The sequence below is a fragment of the Thermobia domestica genome, chromosome 9, assembly GCF_964235325.1.
Source record: "Thermobia domestica chromosome 9, izTheDome1.hap1.1, whole genome shotgun sequence".
In the NCBI taxonomy this organism is placed as follows: domain Eukaryota; kingdom Metazoa; phylum Arthropoda; class Insecta; order Zygentoma; family Lepismatidae; genus Thermobia; species Thermobia domestica.
Window position 1 is genome coordinate 55,392,623 of NC_137462.1, and position 27,794 is coordinate 55,420,416.

Here is a 27,794-nt window from a genome sequence, read left to right on the forward strand (position 1 = left end):
GTAATCGTAATTTCCACCTCACATTGTTTCGGTTTAAGAAAGCGGAGGAGTAGGAGGAGGCTCATTTTACTATTACTTGATCAAAATAATAAAAGAAACAGTGAAGAAAACCTTTTATTCTTCATTTAATGAATGTGAACCACAAACATCATCAAATCATTGCACTTTCATTGTTCTATGTGTTGCTAACTGTGACATCAAAGTTAACGAAACTTCGCTAACTTTAAAAGGCTGCAGTTAATTCATGAAGCATTGGTCGAGAATGGTATTTGGTGTGTTTATTTATTATTCATGTAAGGTTGATCCATCTGACAAAATTTCAGAATTTTAAAAGATGGTGTTTTCGAGAAAATGGCGCCCAAAATTGGCGATTTTTCAAAATTTTACAATTTCTCGAATTTTTTGCGACAAAACGGTTGCACACAGAAGCGATACAAAAGGTTTTCCGGAAAGCGGGCAGTTTCGTCTTACGATCCGCGAAAATAGTAAAATTCGTACCGGAAGTGCTCGTAAAAATTCGCGAAGTTCGACTTTTCAGATAAATTGACGTTCATTTGTTAATTTAGGTACAAAAAAGATACGCGTGCGCAAACCAAACTATAATAAAATATAGTTTATTTATATCCCTATGTACATACCACAACAAGAATTATAACTCTACCTGTCTCCATAGCCGAATGGTGAGGCTCCGAAGTTGACTATTTTCCATGTCTTCTACAATTCATAAATTGTACTCCCCGTCTTTGATGGCCCATTACTTGGCGGGAATTTTTTTTTTCGACAAAACAAAAAAAATACGTGTCTCTTAAAAACATGTCTAGTTGCTATAAAAAAAAAGTTTCAACAATATCTGAGATTGTGATGGTACAATTTTACATTTTTATGCCCGAGTTGAAATGGAAGGCACCATACTTATATTTCGTATAACAGCTTGCGGCACATGCACTTGTCAACAAAGACACATACCATCAATGGAGTTTCAATGTCACAAAATCATACTTCAGAAAAGTACTCCGGATCATATCCATGAAAGGGGGACAACTTTACGTTTAGCGTGCTGACATTACATTCCTTGCTTGTATAGTAATGTACAAAAGATTCATCACATCTCTTTAGAAATTACTGAAATAGAAATAACTCTCTTCCTTATTAGAGAAATTTTAATTTGTCTTCTTGGAAATGTTTAGAAGAAAAAAAATTCTTCCAAAAAAAAAATCACTATAAAAATAAAAACGAAGCGAATTACAATTTTAAAAATCTAAATCTAAATAGAAACAAGCCACAGAATCATCGGGTATTTTGTGTTAGTGATTTAGATATACACTTTTACCAAGTAGTTATATTTCAACTCATCTTGGTAGGGTAGCTGTTAGCGTATAACTTTTTCTATGATTGTAGGTCCAACCCTTTTTCTATGATTGTAGGTTCAAGTCTCATAATCTCTAAAACTTATTTTCAGGCGTTTTCCAAATGTGAAAGAAAATATTTCAGTTATTCACTTTCATTAATCCTTCGTGTCTTTTAGCATATTGGTCTTAAAGTTCAGATATTAAATTAAAGGTTTCGTTTCGGTATAGTTTGTATGACTGAAATTTATAACTTTATTTTTTCATCTTCTGTGGTTACTTTACGCCTATGTACCCTTACCTATATTTTATTTTCTGTTGTATATAGTATTAACACATTTTTATGTTTGTTATGAAACTTATTTAGAACAAAGTTAATCCAAATAACTCTTAGACTGTTCAATATGCGATAAGATAAACAATATAAGTAATTTGAAATGAAAAAGAGGGTGTAAGTGTCAGTAAAAAAACGAATAAAAAATATTGAGTATTATACAGCTCTAGAAAGTTTGTTTTAAATTTCCAATTGTGATCCGAAACAAGTAAATGCACGGTCTGTTGAAAACAAGATTCTAATAAGGTATTACGTTTAGTGAATAATAGAATAGCTTTATGTATACTTTCTCTCTCTGTTGTAGTAAATATGATTATACACTAGTGTTTATTATTTTTCAGAAGTATGGACCAAAACCCAAAAGTATGTAACAAGACTTGTACTATATGTGGAGAGAAGTTTCAGTATGCTAAATATCGTCGGGATCATATGTTGAAGAAGCATAATGTCGGAGAATATAAGTGCCCGCAATGCCCTAAACAATTCAGCGAATTTAGTTACATGCAACGACATGTAGTAATACACTCTAATGCACGTTCCAGAGATTGTCTATGTGAAATTTGTGACAAATTATTTTTTGATAAGAATCAACGAAACATACATATTCGTGTTATTCATAAAAAGGACGAGAATAGTGTGAACTGTGAATTGTGTAATAAAAAGATACTAAGGATCAAGTTGAAGGACCATATGGAAACACATGCAGAAAATGTAAAGTATAGTTGTCCTGAATGTGATAAGAAGTTTGTTTCAAGAAAAAAATTGTATAGCCATAAAGAAGCTCACAAACAAACTTTCATTTGTTGTAAAGTTTGTGGTAAATTGGTGAAGAAACGAAGTTTTCCAAACCATATGAAGTACCACAATAAATCAGAACAGTGTGAACTTTGTGGTGCAAAGTTTGCCACCAGTGTTACACTTAAACTTCACATGAGAACTCACACAGGTGAACAACCATTTGTATGTGAGATTTGTGGTCGTAAATTTGCGCGTTACTACAATCTGCAAACACATTTAAAACTTCATGCCGGAGTCCGTAAATTTGTGTGTGATTTATGCGGGAAGAGATTTGCTCAGAAGTGGAATATGCGAACACACATGAAGTCATGTGAGAAGAGTTCTTCTGTAGCACAAGCATCTTCATAATTTAAATACTTTAGAATCGTCAGTGACTTTTAGAATACTATGAATGAGGTATAATGTTCGTTTCCTTCGTATTAGTTTTACTAGTTACTGGTACGTATAGTAGGGAACAGTGATTTATCCAGAATTTTGAACTTAGGGGAGGTTCAAAAAATCTTGGAGCGGGGTACAATCTTGCATTAAAGTCGTATACTATTATCGTATTTTTAATTAGCGTGTTATATATATATATATATATATATATATATATATATATATATATATATATATATATATATATATATATATATATATATATATATAAACTTTAAAATTCGTGGATGCAACGATTGCATTGGATTTCCTTCCTCAGCCAGAGCCAATTAGCATCGCCTTTCTCATGCTTGGCGTCACGTCGAGATGAAATCGTTGGCTATCGATTGATCGAACGTTATTGTGACGATCACAGCCGTGTAAAGGTTGATGTCCATTCAATCTTGCGTTGCGTGGTTTGCTTGAAAATTTATCTTGTCGAAAGTAAGTTGTCATTCTATTGGCACTTAAAAACAAGAATTCAAAATCTTTTAAAAACAAAATAGCAAGATCTTTAATGGTGTCTTCCCGCTCTGCCTAAAAACCCTCCAGCACTTTGTAGAAAATATTTTTAGACGACAAATTCTGTCCAGGGAGAGATTTCTTCACGAGAATTTTTCTTTAGTAATTGTAACAGATTCTGTAAGTTTTATTTTAATTTCTTTAAGTTTTATCATAAATTTTAGATGTTATTCTACTTGTTCTCGGAAAAATGACTAAATACAGATCTGTTATTAACAGTGTTATTCACATCTACCTGTAGGGAAATTGAAAATTGATTGACTCAGTTGCAAGAAAGCTGTTTGACATTGTAGGTGAAACGAAGATAAAACAAACTTACTTCAGTCTAGTATCAAATCATTTCACAAAATTTTATTCAGCTTTCCAGTAGTTCACCTCAAACATGCTAAGGCTTGCAGTCAGGGGCGGCTTTAGGATTATACTTTTGGGTAGACCCGCTCTTTCGCGTATGGATACATATGCACATTTGATTGATTAATGACAATAGGAAATTCCTTTTACAGTAGTGGTTAATGCTGTTTATTAAATAATTATTTACCATTAATATAAAAAGTGAAAAATATATTTACTCTGTATTGTATCTTATAGTGTTTATATATATTTTTTTCAAAATTTTGGGGTAGGTCCGTGACTACCTGGCCTACCCGCTAAAACCGCCATTGCTTGCATTACGTAAAAGGTGCCACAGTTCACATCCTTAAGACATGTTTAGCCATATATTAAGCAAACAATGCAAAAGGATGCGTAAGACGGCTCTTATCCCCGATTATCTGACTTATTGATTTGATTAAAACTAAAAAAAAAAAAAAAAAAACATACAAGTATTTCAATATTGATATTGATATTTTGTATTGCTGCTATTTACATTTGCAACATAAATATGAAAATAGAATAGAATTATATATGATACTATTGCATATAGTATAGAATTATGTATATAAGACAAATCAGTTCATAAGGTGATGCCGAAAAAGGAGTTGTGATTGTACAGAACACTAAGATTCTTTCTTAGGAGTCGCCTTATGCATCCTCTAGCATTGTTTACTTAATAACTATTCTATCAGGCCTTGTTTCCATTTTGTACTAATAGACAATAACACACTGAGCAAGACTATGTGATAATATGTAAAAGAACAGTTTCACGTAACAGTTTCAACACACTAACTGTGTCTTCATCAGACTTCCACTCCTTCTGGCTGCTTGGGAGTTGGTGATCATTTATATACTCTCCGGAGATCACCTTTTAATTAGGCTCGCCCCTTCATTAAAAAGTAACACTTGTGTGGGTTTCACTTTCACTTTTTAGGTGCACACGTGTCCAATTAAAACTTTACTTTTTCTTTGGATACATTCTGTCCTCTAATTATCTTTATTTTCCTTATTAATTTTTCCTCTTTCTTTTTTCTTCCTTTTCATTTCTTCTTCTGTAAGCAGGATCTTCTCTCACTCTTTATTTATCGAGAATCCTGCATTCCAATTCATCACCTTGTCTCCTGCCTTCATAATCTCCCTGGCTTCCTTCCATTTTCTCACCAAAGTTCTGTTCTCTACCTCTATGACCTCTGCTTCTTCTCACCCTATCCTGTGGTTTGTCTTTTTGTGATGCTTGTATATCGCATTGTTGTCCCTTTCCAATCTTACATCATCCTGGTGCTGTTTAATCCTTTCTTGCATTTTCTTTTTTGTTTCTCCTATGTAAATGTCGTTACACTCCGCGCATCCTACTCTATATACTACTCCCCTTTGATCTTTGTCCGCTACTGCTTTTCGCTTGGTTCTTCTTACTAGTTCAATTATTCTGCTTCCTCCTTTCCTGTACGTCCTAATTCCTGCTTTCCGAAGCATTCTCTTTATCTTCTCTGTTTCTTTGCCTAGGCTTTCTATTCCAAACCATTTTTGTTCTTGTCTTCCTCTTTCTTTCTCTCTCCTGCTGTGTTTCTTGTGATCTTATCCTCTTCGTTGTATCCATTTTTCCTTAGCTGTGTCCAGAACTTCTTCAAATCTGTTTTCCTCTGTTATTCATTTGTGTTTAGGTCTCCTATTCTTTCTTCCATGCTTTTTATGAAATTATTCTTTGTACTCTCATCCACATCACTTCGTTTGTGGCAATACACTCCCGCTGCACACTATTTTTGGTACCAGGATGTAATAAACTCTCCCCCTTCCGACTTCTTAATTTTCATATCTAAATAGTTTATCTCCTTGTCTACTTCTATTTCATTTTCTAGTCTAATCCCTTTCTTTTCATCTTCCACGTCCCTTATGAATTTCTCCAGCTGCCTTTTCGTTCCCTTCCATATTCCTAAACAGTCGTCCACATAACGGCAAAAAAGAAGCATTCTTTCTCCTCCTCTTTCTATCGTCTCCTTCAGAACAGAAGTTTGGTGAGAAAATGGAAGGAAGCCAGGGATATTATGAAGGCAGGAGACAAGGTGATGAATTGGAATGCAGGATTCTCGATAAATAAAGAGTGAGAGAAGATCCTGCTTAAAGAAGAAGAAATGGAAAGGAAGAAAAAAGAAAGAGGAAAAATTAATAAGGAAAATAAAGATAATTAGAGGACAGAATGTATCCAAGGAAAAAGTAAACTTTTAATTGGACACGTGTGCAGCTAAAAACTGAAAGTGAAAGCCACACAAGTGTTACTTTTTAATGAAGGGCGGAGCCTAATTAAAAGGTGATCTCCGGAGAGTATATAAATGATGAGCCAGAAGGTGTGGAAGTCTGATGAAGACACAGTTAGTGTGTTGAAACTGTTACGTAATACGGTTTTTTTTTTTTTTACATATTATCACATAGCCTTGCTCAGTGTGTTATTGTTTACTTAATATATGGCCTAACATGTCTTGAGGATGTGAACTGTGGCACCTTTTACGTACTGCGACTCTTAGCATGTTAGAGATGAACTACTGAAAAAGTGAATAAAATCTTGATGTGAAATAATTTGATGTTATACCAAATTAAGTTTATTTTATGTTCGTTTCAGTTACAATGTCAAACGGCTTTCTTGCAACTGAGTCAATCAATTTTCCATTTGCCCACAGGTATTTTTAAAAAAATCACATTAGTTTTTACCAAAATAGATGTGAATAACTGCTGATAAAAAACTGTATCGTCGTCATTTTTCCGACAAGAAGAAGAACATCTAAAATTTATGACGAAACTTGAAGAATAGTTATTCTTCCTACAGCCTCTGTTAGAATTACCGAACATATTATTACGAATGCAGAACAAAATTCAATAGGACTAACCCCAAGGAAAATTCAGACAAAACGGACTAAATTCAAGCGACAGAAACATAGGCGCAGCGTAATAAAAGGATGACTTTTTTTCTTCAGCTGTTACGCATCAAAAATGTTATCTGAAATTCTTCACTTTACGGAAATAACATTTTTTTAAAAATGCTGAAAACCGAATAAAAGACGTAAGACTGTTGAGTCAATTCCATTTTAAGTGATTAAGCATGTGCCGCTCGACCATCTCCAAAAAATCTAATTTTTTCATGAATGTTTATTCTATATTAGGGTACTTCAAAACCACAATTATTATTATTATTATTATTATTATTATTATTATTATTTTACGACATCCCATGGCGACACAGCGGGTGACGCCATTTTACGTTTTTTCGATTTTAGGCGTTTACATTGTTTTTAATATCTCAGCATTTATTTGTCCTACCAAATTGAAAATTGTTGGACGTCTCCAACTCGTGCAGAGCTAAAACTTTGATCTCTTAACATTTTTGGCTAACACCACTTGAAGGGGATGAAATCAGGATCTACAGTAGCAACAATTTTTTACATTGAAGACATGTTTGTAAAGATGAAACAACTGACGTAGAGGTCTGAATTTGTGTGTGTATGTAGTCCAGGGTCATAAGATAATACACAAAAGTTTTCAGACCTGTAGCCGCTCCCAAACGCCTGACAAAAATCGTAAAATTGGGGAATTATGCCAATTTTGCATGTTTCACTGACCAATATCTCCAATGGGCCTGGATGAAAATTCTGAAATTTTGGGAATAGTTAGTTCTTTAGTATACCATAACACTACAAAGCGCGTTTTGTGTTTTTGAGCAGAAGGGAGTCTAAGTATTAAGTAATGACGTCATGCTCTAAGAAATGTTTTGTTCATAATTTCAACTGGAAATTTGTTGTTGTGAAATAAAATAAAGTAGGATGAATGGTTAGACCGGTAAGCTCGTTCCTTTCCTCTAGTTGTAACACTGTCTTATCACAACCACAGCAGCACTGGTGAAGAATGCTACTATACGCAGAAGGCGAGGAAAGTCAAAATGCACACTTGACAAAAAAGTCCGTAATTACTCCTTGCTGTTGCTGCTTGCTATATGAATGATATTCAATCATGTTTATTCTTGTTTTAACTGTCAACTCATGCAGAAGACTGTTATCCTTTCGTTTGATCTACATTCCGCTGTCACTGTTTACAGCGGGTAAGTATTCACTGACTTGGGAATGTAGATTAAACGAAAGGACAGCAGTCTTCTGCATGAGTTGACAATTAAAACAAGAATAAACATGATTGAATATCATTCATATAGCAAGCAGCAAGAGCAACAAGTACTTACGGTCTTTTTTGTCAAGTGTGCATTTTGACTTTCCTCGCCTTCTGCGTATAGTAGCATTCTTCACCAGTGCTGCTGTGGTTGTGATAAGACAGTGTTACAACTAGAGGAAAGGAAGGAGCTTGAGAACCTTGACAGGACTAACGCTTCATCCTACTTTATTTTACTTCACAACTAATTTCCAGTTGAATTTATGAACAAAACACCTCCTAGAGTATGACGTCATTACTTAATACTTTGACCCACATTCTGCACAAAAACGCAAAACGCGCTTTGTAGTGGTTATGGTATACTAAAGGACTAACTATTCCCAAAATTTCAGAACTTTTCTTCCAGGTCCATTGGAGATATTGGACAGTGAAACGTGATAAATTGGCCTAATTCCCCAACTTCAAGATTTTTTTCAGGCGTTTGGAAGCAGCTACAGGTCTGAAAATTTTTGCGTATTTAATTATGGCCCCGGACTACATGCACACACAAATTCAGACCTCTACGTCAATTGTTTCCTCTTCCCAAATATGTTTTCAGTGTCCAAAAGTGTTGCTACTGTAGACTCTGATTTCACCTCTTTGAATTGTTTCAGCCAAAAATGTTAAGAGATCAAAGTTTTAGCTCTGCACGAGTAGGAAACGTCCAACAATTTTCAATTTGGTAGGACAAATAGATGTTGATTCAAAACAACGTAAACGCCTAAAATCGAAAAAAAAAAAAAAAAAAGTAAAATGTCGTCAGCCGCTGTGTCGCCTTGGGATGTAAAAAATAATTAATTGTGGTTTTTGAAGTACCCTGATATAGGGAAAACATTCATGAAAAAATCAGATTTTTTCGGAAAGGTCGAGCGGCAATTTTTCTTCTTTCTCGATCACTTCGCATGGATTGATCCTGTTATAGTAAGTATATATTTCACATATTAATCTTTGCTTATATATATATATATATATATATATATATATATATATATATATATATATATATATATATATATATATAACTTAATCAGTTTCAGAATTAAAATAAGTATTTATACATTACTCAAAATAAAAGACTGCTATATGCAACCACACAAGAACGATATTTTTAAAATCAAAGAGCATCACAGTTACTTTCTGTAATTAAAATGAATGGTTTTACTGTAATATGCTAACGTATTTCAAATGTATTAAAGGTATAATAAATAGGAATAATCAGAACTTTTCATAGCGTGAAAGTAATTAAAGCTAATCTGCCTTTTGTTATAACATTTTTACGTTTTATTGAGTTTTCAGCATTTTAAAAGAAATATGAAGTTATTTCAGTTGAAAAAATACAGATAACATTTTATAATATATGACAATTGAAGGGAAAAAATAATCATATAGGGTGTGCCTTGGTACATCCAATATATACTTCTGTGATGTTGTTCCTTGGATTTTGTCCTCGTCAGAATTTTCCTTGCATTTTCACCGCTTGGATTTAGTTCCCGCCCTCGTAACTACAACCATTTTATACATGAGTTGTGATCTGCATACAAACACGCTAGAAGTTGTTTTTCGGTGCTACATTTCCCTAAACATTTCCTCCTCGAATAGAATTCCCTATCTCCAAAGATTAGATAGAACGGGAATTCCCGTTCTGCCTAAAGATAAGATCATTTAAAAGATTTTCCACAAAGTCCTGGAGGGCTTTAGGCAGCGCAAATATGAATCTTTTTAATATTGCAGCCCTCTAGTTGGGGGAGTGTAAGGAATTTCTTTCCGCGAGGGTGTCCGAAAATTTTTGGGCGGTGGTGGTGGGGTGTTAGGGGGTCTAGATAAATCACTGGTAGGAAATCATAATATTAGGCTTTCAACTAATATTGCAGAAAAACGAAACATTTGTCAGTTGAAAGGTTTTCAGTAATTAATTTTGGCGGTACAGTTTGTGAACTCGAACTAATAAGTACTTTTCGCGATATAATTAAAACAATGAACTAATTGTATGGATCAATTCCTAAAATACTTAAAATAATTGTAGTTTCTTTATATTGCGCTTAATTAAATGTTTAATTACAATTTATGTGTAATTTAAGTACTTCATATTTTGGCTAGTGTGGACTTTGTGGTGGACAAACACCGTGCTTGTGGGCTTTCTCGGGGTTCTCCCGTTTCCTCCCACATTCTTCATTCCACCATTTTATTCATTTCTTATCATCACCGTCTCCTTTAGCCTAACCGGCATAACCGTGGGACGTAAAACTCGAAGATTTCATTTCATTTTTTCATATTTTAGCTATATTATGGTTCTAATTCTTTTTCAAATGTTAGTATAATTTCAATAGGAGAGCAATGTATTTCGTGTTTGCTTATTAGGCTGACTTTCTGAAGACTTCTTTTGTCTATTCCAAAATTTCCAACAGACCAAAATTATAAAATAAAATTCCACAAGATAAAAGCTGGAAATTACTTATTTTTATATCATCATTAAAATGCGCGATTACACCATCTTTATTAGCGTCAAACAACGAATACTACATTAGTTGTACACGACTCATCACATTTTTCCAGGAGAAATACGTAATTACGACAAGTCAGCCGTGAGTAAAAATTTTATGACCTTTTACTTACGAATTGTGAATTTTCAGGCCTGAACTTACTAAAGTTTTCATCCTTATACCTTGCCTCACTGCTCGCTAACGATTAATCGTTTTGGTCTCAAAATGAAAACTTATTCTTTAAAGTATTAGAGTGTTTGACACGGGAGACGCTAGTTCGGATTCTATTTTAAGTTGTATGACCACGTCTCGTAAGCCCCCGCTGCTGAAAGGGACATTAAATTTCAATCCAATCAGTCCTAACACTAACATACATGGTAAGAGTCTTTTTGGGGTGCTCGAAATGATGTTCTGTAAACTTCAATCTGGCTATGGCTCTAAATGCAAACATCATCTGCTGAGAACTTGCAGTGACCTTGTTCTGAAAAATGCTTTTTCTTTTCTGGACAGGATCAATATTGCACAAATGTTAATATTTCTGCGTTTTAGAATGTTAATTTACATCAGACCAGTAAGTAATATCTTTGCTGTGAATCTAAAAGTATTATACCAATATTAATTAATTAATTAATTTTTATTTATTTATTATGTTTTTATATAAACATTCTCTAACAATGTATTAATATAACACAAGATCATGCGTAGATGTCTGCGTATAAATTTGGTAGATACACGATTTAAATTGGTAACCTGTCAGTCTTTGGTCGATAGACATCGAAATTTCAGGAGGCCCGTTTCCAGGCCTTGACAGGAATCACTTCCTTGATACATAAACCTATAGGTATTCAACTTTAACAATTATGAGACTGTGAATAATCCAGGAGGTTCATTTCCAGATCTTAGCAGAAATTCTCCTTTTAAAATATTTACCTAGTCCATATATTTCTGTTTTTACTAGCACATAACACATAAACGTACACAATTTATGATGCAAATCTTTCCCATATTTATAATTACAGTAGTTGGTTCTGCACAGAAGCTTTCGGTTGTGCGTGATCTTCAGTCCACTAAGTTCTCTTAGATGATATTTTAGTCGAATATTGTCCTAATTAAAATACCTCAGTGATTGACACTCTAAACTCTTTGAATGATATTTTAACCAAATATTTTCTTAAACACTATGCTTTTTAACGCCTTATTTCCATTTAGGAATGTTTTTTTCTTTTTGACCTTTTTTTTTTTTTTTTTTTTTGAATCTATACATATTGTTTCTTCTTTAATTTCGTTTGTAGTATTATTACAAAGTTTTGGAGCAAAAAAAGAATTAGGTTTTGTGATATTGTTTTGTTTACTCTTACTGTTTCAGATTTTTTTGGAGTTATTTTTCTCTTTCCATATCAGTATGTTATTTTATTCCATTGTTTTTCATATTTTTCTGCGTATAAAAGTATAGTTTTTGCATATAATTTTTCAACGGTTAAAACTGTAAATTCTGTATACAGAGTGTTTCAAAACAACACCGACAACGTTTGCGAGGTGATTCATGACACCAAAGTAAGACAAAAAGTATAGACCAACATTGGTACACAAAATGCTTCCTTTCGGAGTTATATGCTGCCAAAACATTAAAAAATGAACTTTAAAGGTCCAAAACTCCAAAACTATGGGACTAACGTAGTCGGGTCGACATCACTTAGGAACTAGCATGTGCCCCATCCAAATATCCAAGTTTCAGAATCCTGCGTTTCTTGCGCATCAATTTTTATGGAGGTAGTTGGTGAGCACTGCAAATTATTTGCCTGTAGCCAAACTCCCTCTATAAAAATTGTTGTGTGAGTACCTTAGGATTGCGGGCGCACTTATTAGTTCCTAAGTGGAGTCTTGAACCGACTACGGTAACTCCTATAGTTTTAGAGCTAGACCTTTAAAGTTCATTTTTTCATGTTATCGGCAGCTTATAACTCCGAAAGGAAGCATTTGTGCACCCAGGTTGGTTTATACTTGTCTTATCTTGGTGTCAGGAATCACCTCCCAAACGTTGTTGGTGTTGTTTTGAAACATCCTTTATAAGTCTTCCAATTTGTTTTCTTTATTTTTATTTAAACAAATTCTTATTATATTATTTTGCTGAATTCGTAATGGTTTCATATGCGTTTCATAGGCATGTCCCAACTTAAGATACAATATTGTAGACTTGTAGCGTATTCTGAATAAGAGCGTAACACATAAAGCTATCACATTTTTACAGCATGAAATCGAGACTAATGAAAAGAAAACAAGTCTATATTGGTCGCTATTTATTGACCTTTACAAATTTTATATTTTTTTTTATTATCTGGGAGTATTTTGGACTCAATCGCCATAAAATTTTTGTGGGATTTGTCCCTCCGTATCTTTCGTTTTTTTATTTTAGTTTTTAACACTCATTATACATGATAAGTACCATTTATAACGACACATAGTAGAGGGAGCGTAGAGAAGAAGTAAAATGGCTAAATTGTTATTTTGCACTGTTATAATTATAAATCTTAATTTCATTCCTTGATTCTTCAAGTGTTGCAAATAATTCATGTCCCTTTCTTAGGTTATCTTCCTCTCCTCTTCGCACAAAAAGAGTTTAATTAATCTTTAAGGTCCTTTCCACTTGCCCTGTTCCGGCCTGAGTCATACACACCTAAAGGCTATAAAACATATTCAATTAAACTTTCGGGTAGAGCCTAATTTGACAGTACCATTCCGATATTTGCTAAGTGGGACATGAACAACTTGGGTGACTGGTAGCTGGATCGAACCTATGATGTGGTACTCGAACGTCCCTTTTGTAGCAGCTAATTTGAACTCCTTTTCACCGAAACTCTCACTTCTAAAAAACGCTGTCAGGGAAGAGTAGGACACTATCACAAACATTTTTGTGCTTTATACTGTTCACATGATGTTTAATGTCTAACCATCCGCCATGAATAATATTGAATGGGAAGAACATCTGTTAGAGGGTACGTCAGAATCAGAAATAGTTCTCTTCAGAAATGAATATTTTTTTCTGGAGGACATCGTTAAAAACACACTTACGTTTTGTACCATTACTGACACGTGAAATAACTCGGCAATTGTAAGATCCCGATAATTGTCCTACATATCACAGCACGGGTAAATGATAAAACACAGAGAAAGAAAAGTAGCTCGTTCACAGCGCGAGGCTTCCAATAAAAAGGATGAATTAATTGCCATCACAGTTATTCCTTTGTTTGCAGTCTTAAAAAAGTCGGGACACGAGTTAAAAAGAAAGGACTGTCCTGGTCAAATCGGGATGTCTGGCAGCCTTAGTAATACACCATACGTAAAACCTTTAATTCTAAACAGCCTCTTAATCGTACAGATTTATACACTAATTTTCTTAAATTCTTTTGTTACATGTTGAATAATCGGTGTCCACTTTCAATGTTCGTCAATTTTTACAGCTAAATAATTCTGATTCGTAACTTCATTAATTGCATTACAGTAACAATGTATAATATTAACGCAATTATAATATCTTAAAAACAAAGTTTTGAGGTTGGCCAATCATTCTTGTTAAATTTAAAACCAAATAATGTTGTTCAAACTATTGATTTACCTTATTTAATGTTATTTTCGGTTTAGTATAAGTTTTTTCTCATTTTTTACCCATAATAGTTATTGTGGTATTATCCGCAAATAATTGAATATAGCCATCGATTTTCAAATTGTACAAATTATTTAGATAAAATATAAACCAGGGATACTGATACTGGAATTACTTGGATTATACTGGACTTTAATTTTGATACTGGAAATAATACTGGAACTTTGATCTACATACTGGAAAAGTCATGAAATACACAAATATCATTCTTTATAATCTACCCTGGATTTTTGAACTCCAAAAGTCAAGGGTAATAACAGTCGTTGCATTAAAACTAGAATAGAATAATTACGATTATTTACACAAGTTATAATATAACTTAATAATACATTTAGATAATACAAATAATGCTCTTGGCTCACTGTATCAGGCCCCCGAGCAGGGTGTCTACGGGCCTGAAAGTCATGAATTGGAGTTGTCTGTTAAAGGATGATTAAAGTCGTGAATTTGAGTTTCAGGTCATGAAAAATGTGATTTTATAGAACAACAATACTTATGTAATACAGTACAGTTACTGAAATAATAAATTGTGATTTTCCCCAATGTTCCGGCGTTAAGACGTTACGCCACATCTCTTGGGGTTGCAGATAGTCACCAACTTCTCCTTTTCTACTAATTCTGCTTTTTTCCTCGTTTTCCCCAATACTTCACGTATAATAATAATGAATACTTTGTATTATATGCAATGCTTCAAGCACAGTATACAGGGCTGCAAACTAGTCAGTAAAGTCAGTAAAAGTATGCCCAATGATGGGAAACTGAGAGCCAGTTTTAATGCTTTGTATGGATGTGGCATATTGCTTATGTAAAGATTTCAGCTCTTTCATAGGCAGCTACATACACATAACAGCACCACTCTTCTTTAATTTAATTTGAAATTTTTTGTTGCAGGTCGCATTAATTATTGATTTTTGAAGAAATATTTTGTGAAGTCAACGAAGTGTTTGTTGAAGGTTTCAGTTAGAGTTTCAGTTTTCACAGCTGCTCGGTGGGGAGAAGGTAGCTAATTTTAAAACCAATTAATTATTTGATATATTATAGCCTACTTCATATTTTAAATGAGGATTTGATGTCAGTGATGTCCGGTATTAAGTCAGTAAATTTTACCCGACAGCTAGTTTTCAGCCCTGAGTATATTATATACATAATACATCCATTATTATTTATTTATGTGTGATTATTACTGTTGCACATATCTTTTGAGAGAGAATGAGGAAAATAAGAGGAGAGACTTATTTAAAAACTGAGCGATGGGACTGAACAATAAATTCAGATTTGAATTTTCTTCAGAGGTTGGAAAATGATAAGTATAAAGGGTATTGCTCTTTTGTATGAACAGTTTTGATATTAGCAACACGAGAGTGTCTTCAGTTCGATCTCATGCCAAAGGCAAAAAGCATATTGAAAGAGTAAATTCTTCAAGTTCGAGCAAAAATACTGTTTCATATGTTATTTGCCAAGGAAGAAACTACAAACTGTTTTTGTGAATGCTGTTCCATCAATTACAAACTCTGTTCCAGTGAAAGCTGAACTTTGTGAAGTGCGAACTTCAGTTGTAAATAACACACATACTTGTTTTATTGATAACAAGACCACAACATTCAGTACTTGTATTATGAAATCACTACTTGTACTTGTATTACAAGTAGTCTTAATAATTTTATTATCAAAGATGAAGTTATTACTGCAAAAATATTGGGCTGTTAATCAAGTTACCCATTCTTCTGCTAGAAGTTTTGGCATTTGTAGTGATGTTTTTAAAGTGATGTTTCCCGACAGCGAAATTGCGAAAAAGTTCAAGATAAACTTGGATACCTAGTTACATATGGACATATTTCCAAAAAGAATTGGCAAACGTTTTTAAAATAGGGTCCTTTCTTCATCAACATAAAATAGGTATGTTGATAAAGAAAGAAAAATAAAATAGAAAACTTTGTAAGCATAAAAAGTTTTGTAAGAAATGACGTGCTCCCAGCACAGTTGGCATTCATGCGTTCTATTTCTCTTGAACTAGAACAGTATCTCCCCAAATATCAGAGTAATGATCCTCTTCTCCTTTTTATGTTCACTGATCTGAGTACTATGCTTCGACACGTGTTGGGAAGAATTATAGAGAATCAGATTTTGGAGTCGGCAAATACTAGTAAGAAACTTCTCTCAATTTGAAGAATACAGTAAACCTGAAGACCTTCCGCGCTGTTGACATTGGATTTACATCCTCAGCAGCTTTATAAGGTAAGGTAATAAAAGATGGGAAAGTTCTTCAGTTCCATGAAGACTGCAGAAAATTCCTTGTTGATATATACAAGAAGATTTTTGTCAAAAGCCCTCTTGCTTTCAAGTTTGTTAGAGGTGCCAGCTACTTCAATCCTGCAATTATGAACAATTCGTCTATTAAGACTTATAGGGTAACTGCTGCACTAGAAGTTCTTGTTAAGGTAAATCAATTTGTAACAACCCGTTTAACCGGTTGTTTACATTGGTGCTGTTGATGATAAAGTTGGCCCCCGTATAGTGCTACTGTACCAGTCATGTTGTTCTATTATTCTCGTTTTATGTTTTCTCGTTTTTATGTTTGGTAATTATAATTTGTTTTCTTTGTTGCTGGTATGGAGGCATGTCCGTAATATTGGTACAGATGAGATATATCTATTCAACCTAATTTATGATATGAAACACACATCAAAATTTCAATCCAAAAGCGAATATTTCTCTCAAGTCGGTTACTATAGATTTAGTTTAAGTTACGGCATGATGCGTAAGAGTTTTTATTCCTATCGTATACGATATTCTTAAAACGAGCTTAATATCTAATTAAACCTAATTATTTAAAATTTATATTACCTTGCTTATAAACCTACAACTTCCGCTTCGTTGCAGTATGTGCCATTCTTTTGTTAATAGTAGAGGGGTAGTTCTTGCTATTACAGCAAGAGGGCGTTTGAATCGCTATTTGGTGCATACGTAATGCTGGTTTTTGTAAAATGGTGTCTAAAAGGTTGATGAAATTTCTTGTTGCTCCGGCAACAAGTAAACATCGACAAGGAGAGAATAGGTGAGTTCTCAATTTTATGCTATACGTTATTTTCAGTAATTAGAAAATTAAATTTAATATATAAAATTACGGTTTAGGCGGCTAGATTCCTGTACTGCGATATAAGTGTTATAAAATTGTCTTAGTTTATAGTCGAGTATATGATATTGAACGTTTATCAAGGCCTGGTTCCGAGAGAGGGAAGACGCAGTTAATTCTAATGTACTAGTGTGGTTAGACGGTGGCCGTGTCAGTGCTCCAAAAATTTTAGAAATTTCGTAACAAAACATTTATTTCGGACTATAACCTTGGTGAAATCATTGTTTAGGCCCAACCTATTTTACTGTTTTTTTTTTTTTTTAAAAAAAAGAAAAAAAAGAAAAAAGAGGAGCTTGACTTAAAATTAGTAGATAACCTTCTTTCGGCAGAAGGCCACCGAATATCACCTCCGCCATTACTATAATTATAAAGTAATGAGGCAGGAAGTATATTTGTCGAAATCCGTTGCTTCGGACTACGAGAGCTACTTTCTATAAATCATAGAACGTCAAACTGGTGGCTGAAGAAAGGGAATCCGATGTTTCAATTCAGAGGTTGGACGAATCATAGCCTCTCCTGCATAATCCAAGATTGAGGGAGCCAGTTTGTGTAAACTTCTAGCGAAAGGCGTTGGAGAAGTAGTAATATCAAAATTTCCTTTCTAATTCTAGACAGTATGGTAGCTTATGGAATGAAAATCTTCGCAACCAATATGTGCAGATAAGTAAGGGTGCGTCACGCGTCTTCGTAGCTCACCACATTTTTGTCCACTCCTAAATATATTTGATAAAATCGAAATGTAATCGAATCATTAAACGTGCTACTTTTAATATGTCCGTTTGGTAAAATTGTCTTGTGAAAGTGTGTGTTTTTATTATGTCATAGATTAGGTTGACTTGGTAGAATTTTACTTTGACCGTTCCTATGAATATGTTTTATCTCATTGTAGTTTAGGTATAATTTTACTGTGACCATGTCCCTGAATATGTTTTGTCTCGTTGTAGTTTAGGTACAGTTTTACTTTGACCGTGCCTATGAATATGTTAGTTCGGTATAAAAATTTTCTGTTCGTGATTGCTGAATCGGTTGTATAGGGGATAACGAACTCATATGCGGCATTAATTTAATTCTTACGTGCTTATGTGTATTGTAATATGTTAAGTCGATCCAGGGTAATATTTAAACAGTAAATTTTGAGTGTTTTCTTTTTGGTTATAATACTGTAAATTTTGTCTTGTGTTAGGTTAGATCAATTCGGTTACTCACATATTTCGTGGGTTAGGTTGATTCGTCTTGAATTTTATTTCGATCGCATTAACGCATATTTGTCATGTCGCAGGTTAATATAGGTTAATCTAATGTAACTCAACTTGCCACTCTTCAACTAAAACTATCTATACATATAAAATAGACTGATATTCGTTATGTGGATCCATCACTTTTAATAACGAATTGTGAAGCTGAAATGTTAAAATTTTGAGAATGACGTTCTGGTATCATTGACGATATGTAGACCCTGTCACATAGATGTAGGTTTTTTTTCTTTTTTTTTTCTTTTCATTGATCATTTGTAAATATTTCATCTTCGCTCCATTAATAGTAGTGCTCGTAGTAGTAGATGTGTTGCTTAACTGATGCATAGGCAAGAGTAGCTTGGTATATGCTACTTACTTACATTCGAATTGAAATGAAAGTATAATATTAGTGGTACATGCTTATGTCTGTTGTTATATTCGAAATATGAATGACAGGAGTAGTTATCGGTTAAATCGAACGAACGTCAATATAATAATAATTTTGTAAAGAAGTAGAGAGGATGGATCACTGATATGTCTGTGTTAATTTTTTTTCTTTCCTTGATTTATCATGATTTAACGTGTACTAATGAAGAGTGCTGAAATTTTGAGAATCCAGACAAGAATCTTGTGCTATAATAATGTAACAGCATAATCACATAAAAATATATACTTGAAATACTGCGACATAGGCAAATATTCGGAATAACAATGACTTTGATATTAATTATATATATATTTATTGATTGCTGAATAGAAATTCGAATGCAAAATTTTATTTTTAACTAAAGTTTGACTTTTGGATAAAGGAAAAAAAAAATGAAGAGAGACAATTTGTGTCATTCAGCTCCGGACTGATTGTAAGTGCAAACTTCATTATTTCGAATGTCCTCTGTTAAACGAATATTCTTGCTACTTTTTCAAAAAGTTAATATTTGTTACTGTGTAATTATTTATTGATTGGCAAGAATAAATAGTTACAATAATCTGGCTTTATAATTTTGAATAACTGCTCTTAGATTTAAATCCATACAGCTCTAAACGTACATATGTAGGTTATATATATATATATATATATATATATATATATATATATATATATATATATATATATATATATATCTAGTGTGAAGTTGTAGTTCAGTAACAGCGTTAGAATTTTCACTCTTGGTTTTGCCGTTGAAACAAGAACTTGAAATCTTTTGATATCTTCCGTTGCGCATATGAATCAAACATTCTATTATAAATTTTGTTAGGTTAAATTAGCCCTAGTAGATAATAATTTCATTTCTGATAAATGTAAATGTATGATACATTTTATAGGTTAGGGACAGTTAGGAAAATCTAAAGCTAATACAACCTGATATTTTTTTTTTTTACTATACTCTGAAATTGGTATAGCTATAAATTGTCTAGTATGGAACTGATATTGCAAACCGAGACTACTTAGGGCCCTATTAGAGTAGGCCACTGGTTGCGCAACTGGTCGAGCAACCAGTGGACAGAACATGTGGCGGGACATTGAAATATATAGAGCCTATTACACTAGGGCAACTAGTGGTGCCACCAACAAATCGGTGGACGGTTGGTTGCGAGCTCAGCAACTGCCCGGGAACCACTAGTGGCGCGGAACACACTTGGGTCATTGTTCTTAACGTAGCGTATTACACTAGGCCACTGATGGTGCCACAGTAGCAGGTTCAAAAGTTGTTTGATCATCGGCGCTCGCTCTGTGACTTATAAGACCGCAATATGTTGTCACTTTTGTAGTGTTTTTGATTAGAGAGAAATGGCAAGTGACAATGAAGGTGGTGACGGAAATGTAAGGAAGAAAAGCAGAGAAGACAAAATGCAGGAATTAGGCAAACTGATAGTTCTTTGAAGTTCTAGTACCTATTTTTAGGTACTGAAGGAGTGTATTCATTATTCGATTAACCCGCGATCAGTCGCGCCTTATGGAGCAACGCCATCAGTCGCATGTATAGTTTTTCTAACGCACCATTTTACCTTTAATATACTAAGATACTAATTCTGGGCACAGACGTTTTCAGCATTTGTGAAGTGTTGTAGACAGATTGCACAGAAACAACAAAATAGGAGTAGGGGAGGTATTTTAAATATAACTTCAGTGAAAATAAAGAGAAGTAAAAGTTACAGCGAAAAATGTATTATGGTTAGATTTTTTCTAACGGCGGGACCAATCGCGGGTTAAAAGAGAACCAATAAAGCTTTTTATTACATTTTTCGTTTGCTTTTTCGATTCTAGAGGCATTGCAAAACACGTTACGTATGGTTTCACGCCTTTCTGCGTCGAGACATAAGAGATGATGATGTCTTAACTTTAATAAAAATACTTTTTGTTAGGCCTGTTTTTATTATTTTTTGGCGGGCTTACTTTTGCACCTACTAGATTCAAATTTTGCACAAACATTCAGTCCACCAAGTAGCATCTATTGGATTTCTTTTAAGATCTCAGTGTTAACGCAGGAGGGTTAAGAGGCGCAAAAATGTAAAGAAAAGGGATATTTAACCAAAAGCTCCACTTTTTCGCGACTTTCCCGCCTCAGGTACATGATGGTGACATGTAAATGATGTAATTTGAAAGGATGTTCTATTCTAAAGAAAATGAGGTCCAAAACATGATCCTAGGATAAATAGGCATGTCTCAGGAAAATTTTACCTGAGGTCAGGGTCTTTTGCGGTAATCTTGGGCATTGTGAGGATTATTGGTAAATATTTTTTCCGCCCTTATTCAAGATAGAAGCTTGAAATTTTGTACACACATTTAGTATACACCTTGGTATTTTAAAGTTAATATTCAGGTGTCTGCGTTAACACGGAGTACAGAGGGCTCAAAATTTAGAATTTTTTCCCAGAGAAAAATCCCGATTTCTCTCAAAATTTCCCACCTCAGGGACATGATATGGAAATGTGAATGGTACCGTTTAACCCTAGATTAGGCACGTGGGTGACAGGTCCCCCCAGTGATTTTTGTCTCAAATTTGCATCACTGTGTTTTGGTATTCTGAGTTGTGCCTTTCAGTAGCTGAAGGTTAATTATTGATGTTTATTGTGGTGGCAGTAGTACACTTCTCTTTCCCGTCTACAGTTTGTAAGAAATAAATTCTCTCTGCAACAGCGTATTTGGGTGACAATTGTCAACCGCTCGCCTATATACGTAACGAGTAAAATGTCAGAACGCCGGAAGACAAAGAAAACACAAGATAAGAATGTTGCCCTGCAGTGGCTTGAGGAGAAAGAGGAAAAGTCGGATGTATGTTATGATGAGAGTGATTATGGAATTTATCACGTAATTAAGTGCAAGTGATCACAACACTGAATAGGAACAAAATGATCCATGGTGATATTTTTTGATCTTATAAAGGTATGTGCAATTAATGCACTTTGCATCCTGAAATTCAATACAAGTTCACCTCCATTGTCACAAAGAAGTTGTTTTGGAGGATACCACCTGGAAAATGATGAAATTTAAACTTATTTTTAAAAACCCGAAATTTTAAAGGGGTAGACAATAAAGTGAACACTAAGGATTTTATTTGTAGTTATCCGGACAAAGATAGTCGAATAGTATGTAAGATAGACTTTTATCTTACCTTGACATCAATATTGGGTGTACGTACACTTTCTTCTATTTTCGCCCTCTCTTTTTTATCAAGAGGGCAATGAGAAGCATGCTCTCACTCACTGAAGGCATTTTCTCATGAAAATATTTGTCTTGTTTTGGTTGCACCATTGGTGGACGATACGCAAGAGTTTGGTGGCGCCACCAGTTGCGCAACCAGTAGGCTTATGTAATAGGGCCCTTAGGTTTCTCATCAAAGGAAAAAGTAGTGAAGTGTCTCAACAACTTTCATCCAAAAACTGATCGATTAAACTGTAATCGACTATAATCTAGTCGGGTCGCTGTTCGGGTACCATTTATTTGTAATCAGAGTCTAGTCTCTGTTCGGGCAGCCAGGGAGTATTTTCTTTAGACCTGGACTTAATGATGAGGTGGGCTTTAGGCGCCGAGAGGTTCGGATGTCTCGTCTGGGAAACCTCACGGACGATCAGACGGTCATCCAGGCCATAACGCACGCAAACATCACTCATACACACAACGAAAACACACTGGATAAATGGCAATATACTTATTTATTAGAATACTATTAAAAAGAAAATAGACAAGAGAAACGATCGCAACACCTAACACTGAATATATATAATTATTTCCTTTATTAAAATCACACATTACTTTTTCACTATACTGTAGCCCTTTATCATTTTGATATATATATATATATATATATATATATATATATATAGACGGAAGATTATAATTGAAATTTCACTATAAATGCTTTTCTCACACCATTGACGCACTTGGGGAATTAGCACTGGGGGAAGTGTTGCCGGGATAATCCCACGTAGTAACCTGGTTGCTGCTCCAAACAGTCCTGAAGAGTCGACATGAATCTTCAGCAAAATCATTTAGTCTCCAAAGTGGAATGCTAATGTTGGAGGGCGCGTTTATAACTTTACGCACTAGGTATATGAACCTGGGACTTATTAATTGGCTAACTCTAACTCACTCTATGGCCTATGGAACCCGGAGGTTTAATGCCGCGTTCACAAAAGCTCTCCACTGTCTTCTATCCTTAGCTAACTGCATCCAGTTTATACTTTGTATTCCAACTTATGCGAGATCCATCTTAATATTGTCCTCCCATTTGCGCCTAGGTCTTCCTAATGGTCGTTTTCCGATTGGTCTTCCAGTCAAGACTTTGAAAGCGTTTCTACTTTCTTCCATTCTAGCTACATGACCCGCCCACTCAAGCCTCCTAGACTTCACGACCCTAACAATGTTGGGTGAACCATATAAATTATGTATTTCCTCGTTATGAAGTTTCCGCCATTCCCCATTCCCGTTCGTCTTGGGTCCGAATATTCGTCTCAGGATCTTTTTCTCAAATACATTCAGTTTATGTTCTTCCCTCAGAGTAAGTGACCATGTTTCGCACCCATACAGAACAACAGGCATGATTATCGTTTTATATATTTTAAGCTTCAAATTCCTCGACAGAATTCGCGACGACAAGAGATTTTGAACCGAATAGTAACATGAATTTCCTGCTTTTAGTCGACATTTAATTTCTCCGTGAATATGATTTTCCTCTGTTAATATTGATCCTAGATATTTGAAACTATCCACTTTATCAAAAGTATTATTTAATATTTTAACGCAGCCATAATTTGCTGTATTCCGGTCCCGCCGCACTTCCATGTATTTAGTTTTCTCTGCATTTACTTCTAAACCCATGTCCCTGCAAGCGTTTAATAAGATCTCTGCATTTCTTTCTATTGTTCTCCTATCATCCCCTATTAAATTTATATCATCAGCATATGCCATAACCTGGTGAATACCGTTCGACTGTAGGCCCTGGTTGCTATCTTTGATTTTCCTTATAGCGTATTCCAGAACGAAGTTAAATAATAATGACGACAACGCATCTCCTTGCTTCAGGCCATTTTCGACGTGAAAGCTCGTAGACAAAAATTTTTCTACCCGGACTTTACTTTGGGATTCATTTAAACATATCTTAATTAATCTAATTAGCTTTCTCGGTACTCCAAGTTCTGTAAGAACGTTGTATAATGTTTCTCTCCGAATCGAGTCGTACGCCTTTCTAAAATCAATAAATAGTTGATGTACCGGGGTATTGTATTCCCACTTTTTTTTTCGAGTATTTGGCGAATGGTAAATATTTATTTGGTCGATAGTTGATCGATTTCGTCTGAATCCGCGCTGATAATCTCCAATAATTTCATCTGCGTATGGGGTCAGTCTTGCTAATAAAATATTTGAAAGGATTTTATAGGATGTTGACAGAAGAGAAATGCCTCGATAATTATTACAATCAGTTTTGTCGCCTTTCTTGTGAATTGGAACAATGATTGATTCTTTTCACTCTTGTGGCAATTCTTCCTTGTTCGAGATAAGAAGAATGAGTTTGTGTATCTTGTTCCACAATTTTTCGCCTCCAGCTAAAATTAACTCAGCCGGAATTTCATCTACACCCTGAGATTTGTGTTTCTTTAGTTTCTTTATAGCGGTTTCTACTTCTATTCGGCTGGGTTCTGGAATATACAGTTCTTCGGTGTGTATCTCCTTTTCTCCACGCACACTAGTTTTTGGTTGCGTGTTAAGCAAATCGTCAAAGAAATATTTCCATCTATTTAAGATGCTATCCGTGTCAGTGAGAACTGTACCGTCAGATTTCTTTAATATATAAGCACGAGGTTGATAGCCTTTCTTAAATTCGTTGATTCCCTTATACATGTCCCAGATCTTTTTATTTTTACTATTATCTTCAAGTTCCTTTATTTTAGCTTTCAGAAAATCGCGTTTCTTTGTTCTAAAAGTTTTGGAAGTTTCCCGCCTGATATCTGCGAAATTTTGTGTAGTTATTTCATTCGGGTTTTGTAGCCAGCGTAATTTTGCCTGTTTTCTCTTCCCTGCTAGTTTTATGCATTCCTGGTCGAACCATGGTTTGTTCCTACGTATTTCCGCGTGTCCCAATTTTTCTTTTGCTGAAATTTTAATGCTATCTCTAATTTCAATCCAGGTATCCTCAACACTAGTGCACTCCGAATCTTCTAAAGCCGAGAATCTATTCGAAACTTCAATCTGGTATTTCTCTCTTACCTGGCTCTCTTCTAATTTCTTTAAATTGAATCTCTCCGTTTTCGGACAATGAATATTACCTTTATTCAACGATAACCTCTCTCGTATTATCGCTGCTACCAGGTAGTGGTCAGTGTCACAATCAGCCCCTCTAAACGATCGGACATCAATTATGCTAGATTGCCTTCTTCTATCTACTAAAACGTGATCAATTTGATTATGTGTTTTCCCGTCTGGTGATGTCCAAGTGTATTTATGAACGTCGCGATGTGGGAATTTTGTACTCTTCACGATTAGGTTTTTTAATGTTGCAAAGTTCACGAGTCTAACACCGTTGTCATTACTTTCCTTATGCAGGCTTTCCCTATAATCGGTTTGAAAATATCCTCTCGTCCTACCTTCGCTTTGAAATCCCCTAATAAAATTTTAATATGGTATCGCGGGAGTTGGTCAAATATCCGTTCCACTTCTTCGTAAAAACTGTCTTTTATATCGTCATCCTTATCTTCAGTTGGGGCATGTACATTTAAAACAATAATATCACACCACCGTCCCTTAAGAGTAATAAAAGAAAGTCTGTCAGTAACAAATTCAACCCGTTTAATTGCTGGTAATATACGTTTATGAACGAAAAACCCTGTTCCTGACTGGTGATTTTTATTTCCTTTCCCGTAAAAGAACGTAAATTTTCCGGAATTCATAGATCCATTTCCTTTCCACTTAACTTCCTGAACCCCTACTACTTCCATCCTGTATTTCTCTAACTCACTCGTTACGGATTTTAACGCGCCTGCCCTATAAAGACTCCTAATATTCCATATTCCAAATCTCATGTCCATTTTCTTTTGCTGAGGTGCCAAGTTATCAGTCCTTGTCCGAGGCTTTTGTGAATATTTCTGAACAAGTGTTTTTTTTTTTTTTTACAGGATGAGGTTGTTAGCCCTACCCAAACCCCCAAGCTGGAGGACCACTCCTAGTCGGCTATCCGCGACTGCTTATTCAGTATATTCGCAGCTAACCTCTATATCTAGAGGCGTCTCCTCGATCCGCAACCTGAGGACGCGCCATGCCGTGGTTGGTGCTAGTAGTAAAAACAACGCCCTTCACCGGCTAATAGCTTATGTCCCTTAGCAGAATGTTATACTTGATGCTTGACGCGACGTGCGTGGTTGCTGCCTTGAAACCTGGAATAACACTCCCGGAACGCAAAGGTTCAAGATACGAGCTGCAATGGTTTATGGATCAATGTTGGCAGTTCATTCTCAAAAACACTCAGGTTAAATCACCTGAGTGTAGATACATGCAAATAGAATACAAAAAAAATGTTAATTTTAGTCTCGACTGGCCACGATGCGCGAGACATTGCGATAACTCGAGCGTGTGAACGTACATATAACAAAATGCTAAAGCGATATGGCTGGCGACGATCAGACTTGGCCACCTTGTCTACTCTGATCTGCTCCAATCTACTGCAATATTTCCATGAACGATTAAAGAAAGCACTTAATTCAGTTCCAAATAACTGTAGAATATATACTGTGCATATTAATAAGTCAGGGAGAAACACTGAGAAGGTTCGTTGCTTACTGAAACGTTCTCACCACAAAGCAATGTTTTAAATATATATATGGAAAAACGATAAAACACTTCTTTGTCCAGTTGCGTGGGAAAGAAGCAATTCCCACCGAAGAAAAAACTTATTGGCGTCGCAGAATAAAGTATAAATCGAAAAAATAATCACTGTCTATACGAAATATATAGAGCGTCAACAAAAAATACTTCTCTAACCTGGTGGCGGTTATAGGACTATTTCTACGGACCGCCTATTTCCAACGCAATATTTCCGAAGAACTGCTCCAGTTCACACAAAAAGTACTGGTTTTGTTTCACGGCAACGCTGCTACTAAAATAGGTTTTCCCATAAACAAAGAATGCCTAGTAAACAATTTTCATAAAAATAGCTTGATTGCACAGCGTGTGGTGTATAATGCAGTATATGCAGCTTGTGTGGTATTAGGTGTTAGTGTTTCGAAGATGATGATCAATGCGTCCAAAAATACATCAACATTGAGAAATGAAGCTTTAGAAGAGAATCTGAAGAGTGTAGATAACAATGCAGCCAAAAGAAAGTTAGCAGCAGAAGAAATAGAATTGAATTAGAATTAGAATTGAAGGAACGATGTGCTAAGGAAGAAACAGAAGAACTGAAAAAAATACTTTCTTAAATGCGAGTACCTTTTGAGTGTAAGGTATAATTATTGGGAATTAAAAATTAATAATTCACGAATTTGTTTTAAAATGTATACTGTAAACTATATATCACAGTACATAAAGTTTTGTATTACATACTTTATAAAGTACTATGTACAGGCTAATAATGTACTAGTTTCTTCTGTGTTGCGTATAAAAGTGGTTGATTTCATATATTTCTGCGTATGACTTATTATTTTGAGCAAGATTTTACTTAGAATATGCCTGGTACAGAATATTTTATGTAAAACTGGTTATTTGTCAACAAATACTTTTTTTTTTTTTTTTTTTTTTGTAATTGTTTTAATAGCCTTAGAAACAATGTTGTATTCATTGAGATTGTAAATTTTTCCAAAGCAAGAGTTTTATACATTTG

At 34.6% G+C, this 27,794-nt stretch overlaps 1 protein-coding gene across 9 annotated transcripts in view; it reads left to right on the forward strand.

Annotated features, from left to right (window-relative positions):
* Positions 1-27,794, forward strand: part of LOC145694663 (uncharacterized) — a 278,706-nt gene that overhangs the window by 115,898 nt on the left and 135,014 nt on the right. Inside the window, exon 7 of one of the 9 annotated variants that reach the window (XM_081771129.1) lies at positions 2,022-2,874. The exons of 7 other annotated variants lie outside the window; for them this stretch is intronic. In XM_081771129.1, the coding sequence (XP_081627255.1) occupies positions 2,022-2,826 (805 nt within the window). In that variant the 3' untranslated portion in view covers positions 2,827-2,874. Of the gene's footprint in view, positions 1-2,021; positions 3,093-27,794 lie in introns of those variants that run through there. One more of the 9 variants, XM_081771128.1, reaches the window with a different exon arrangement.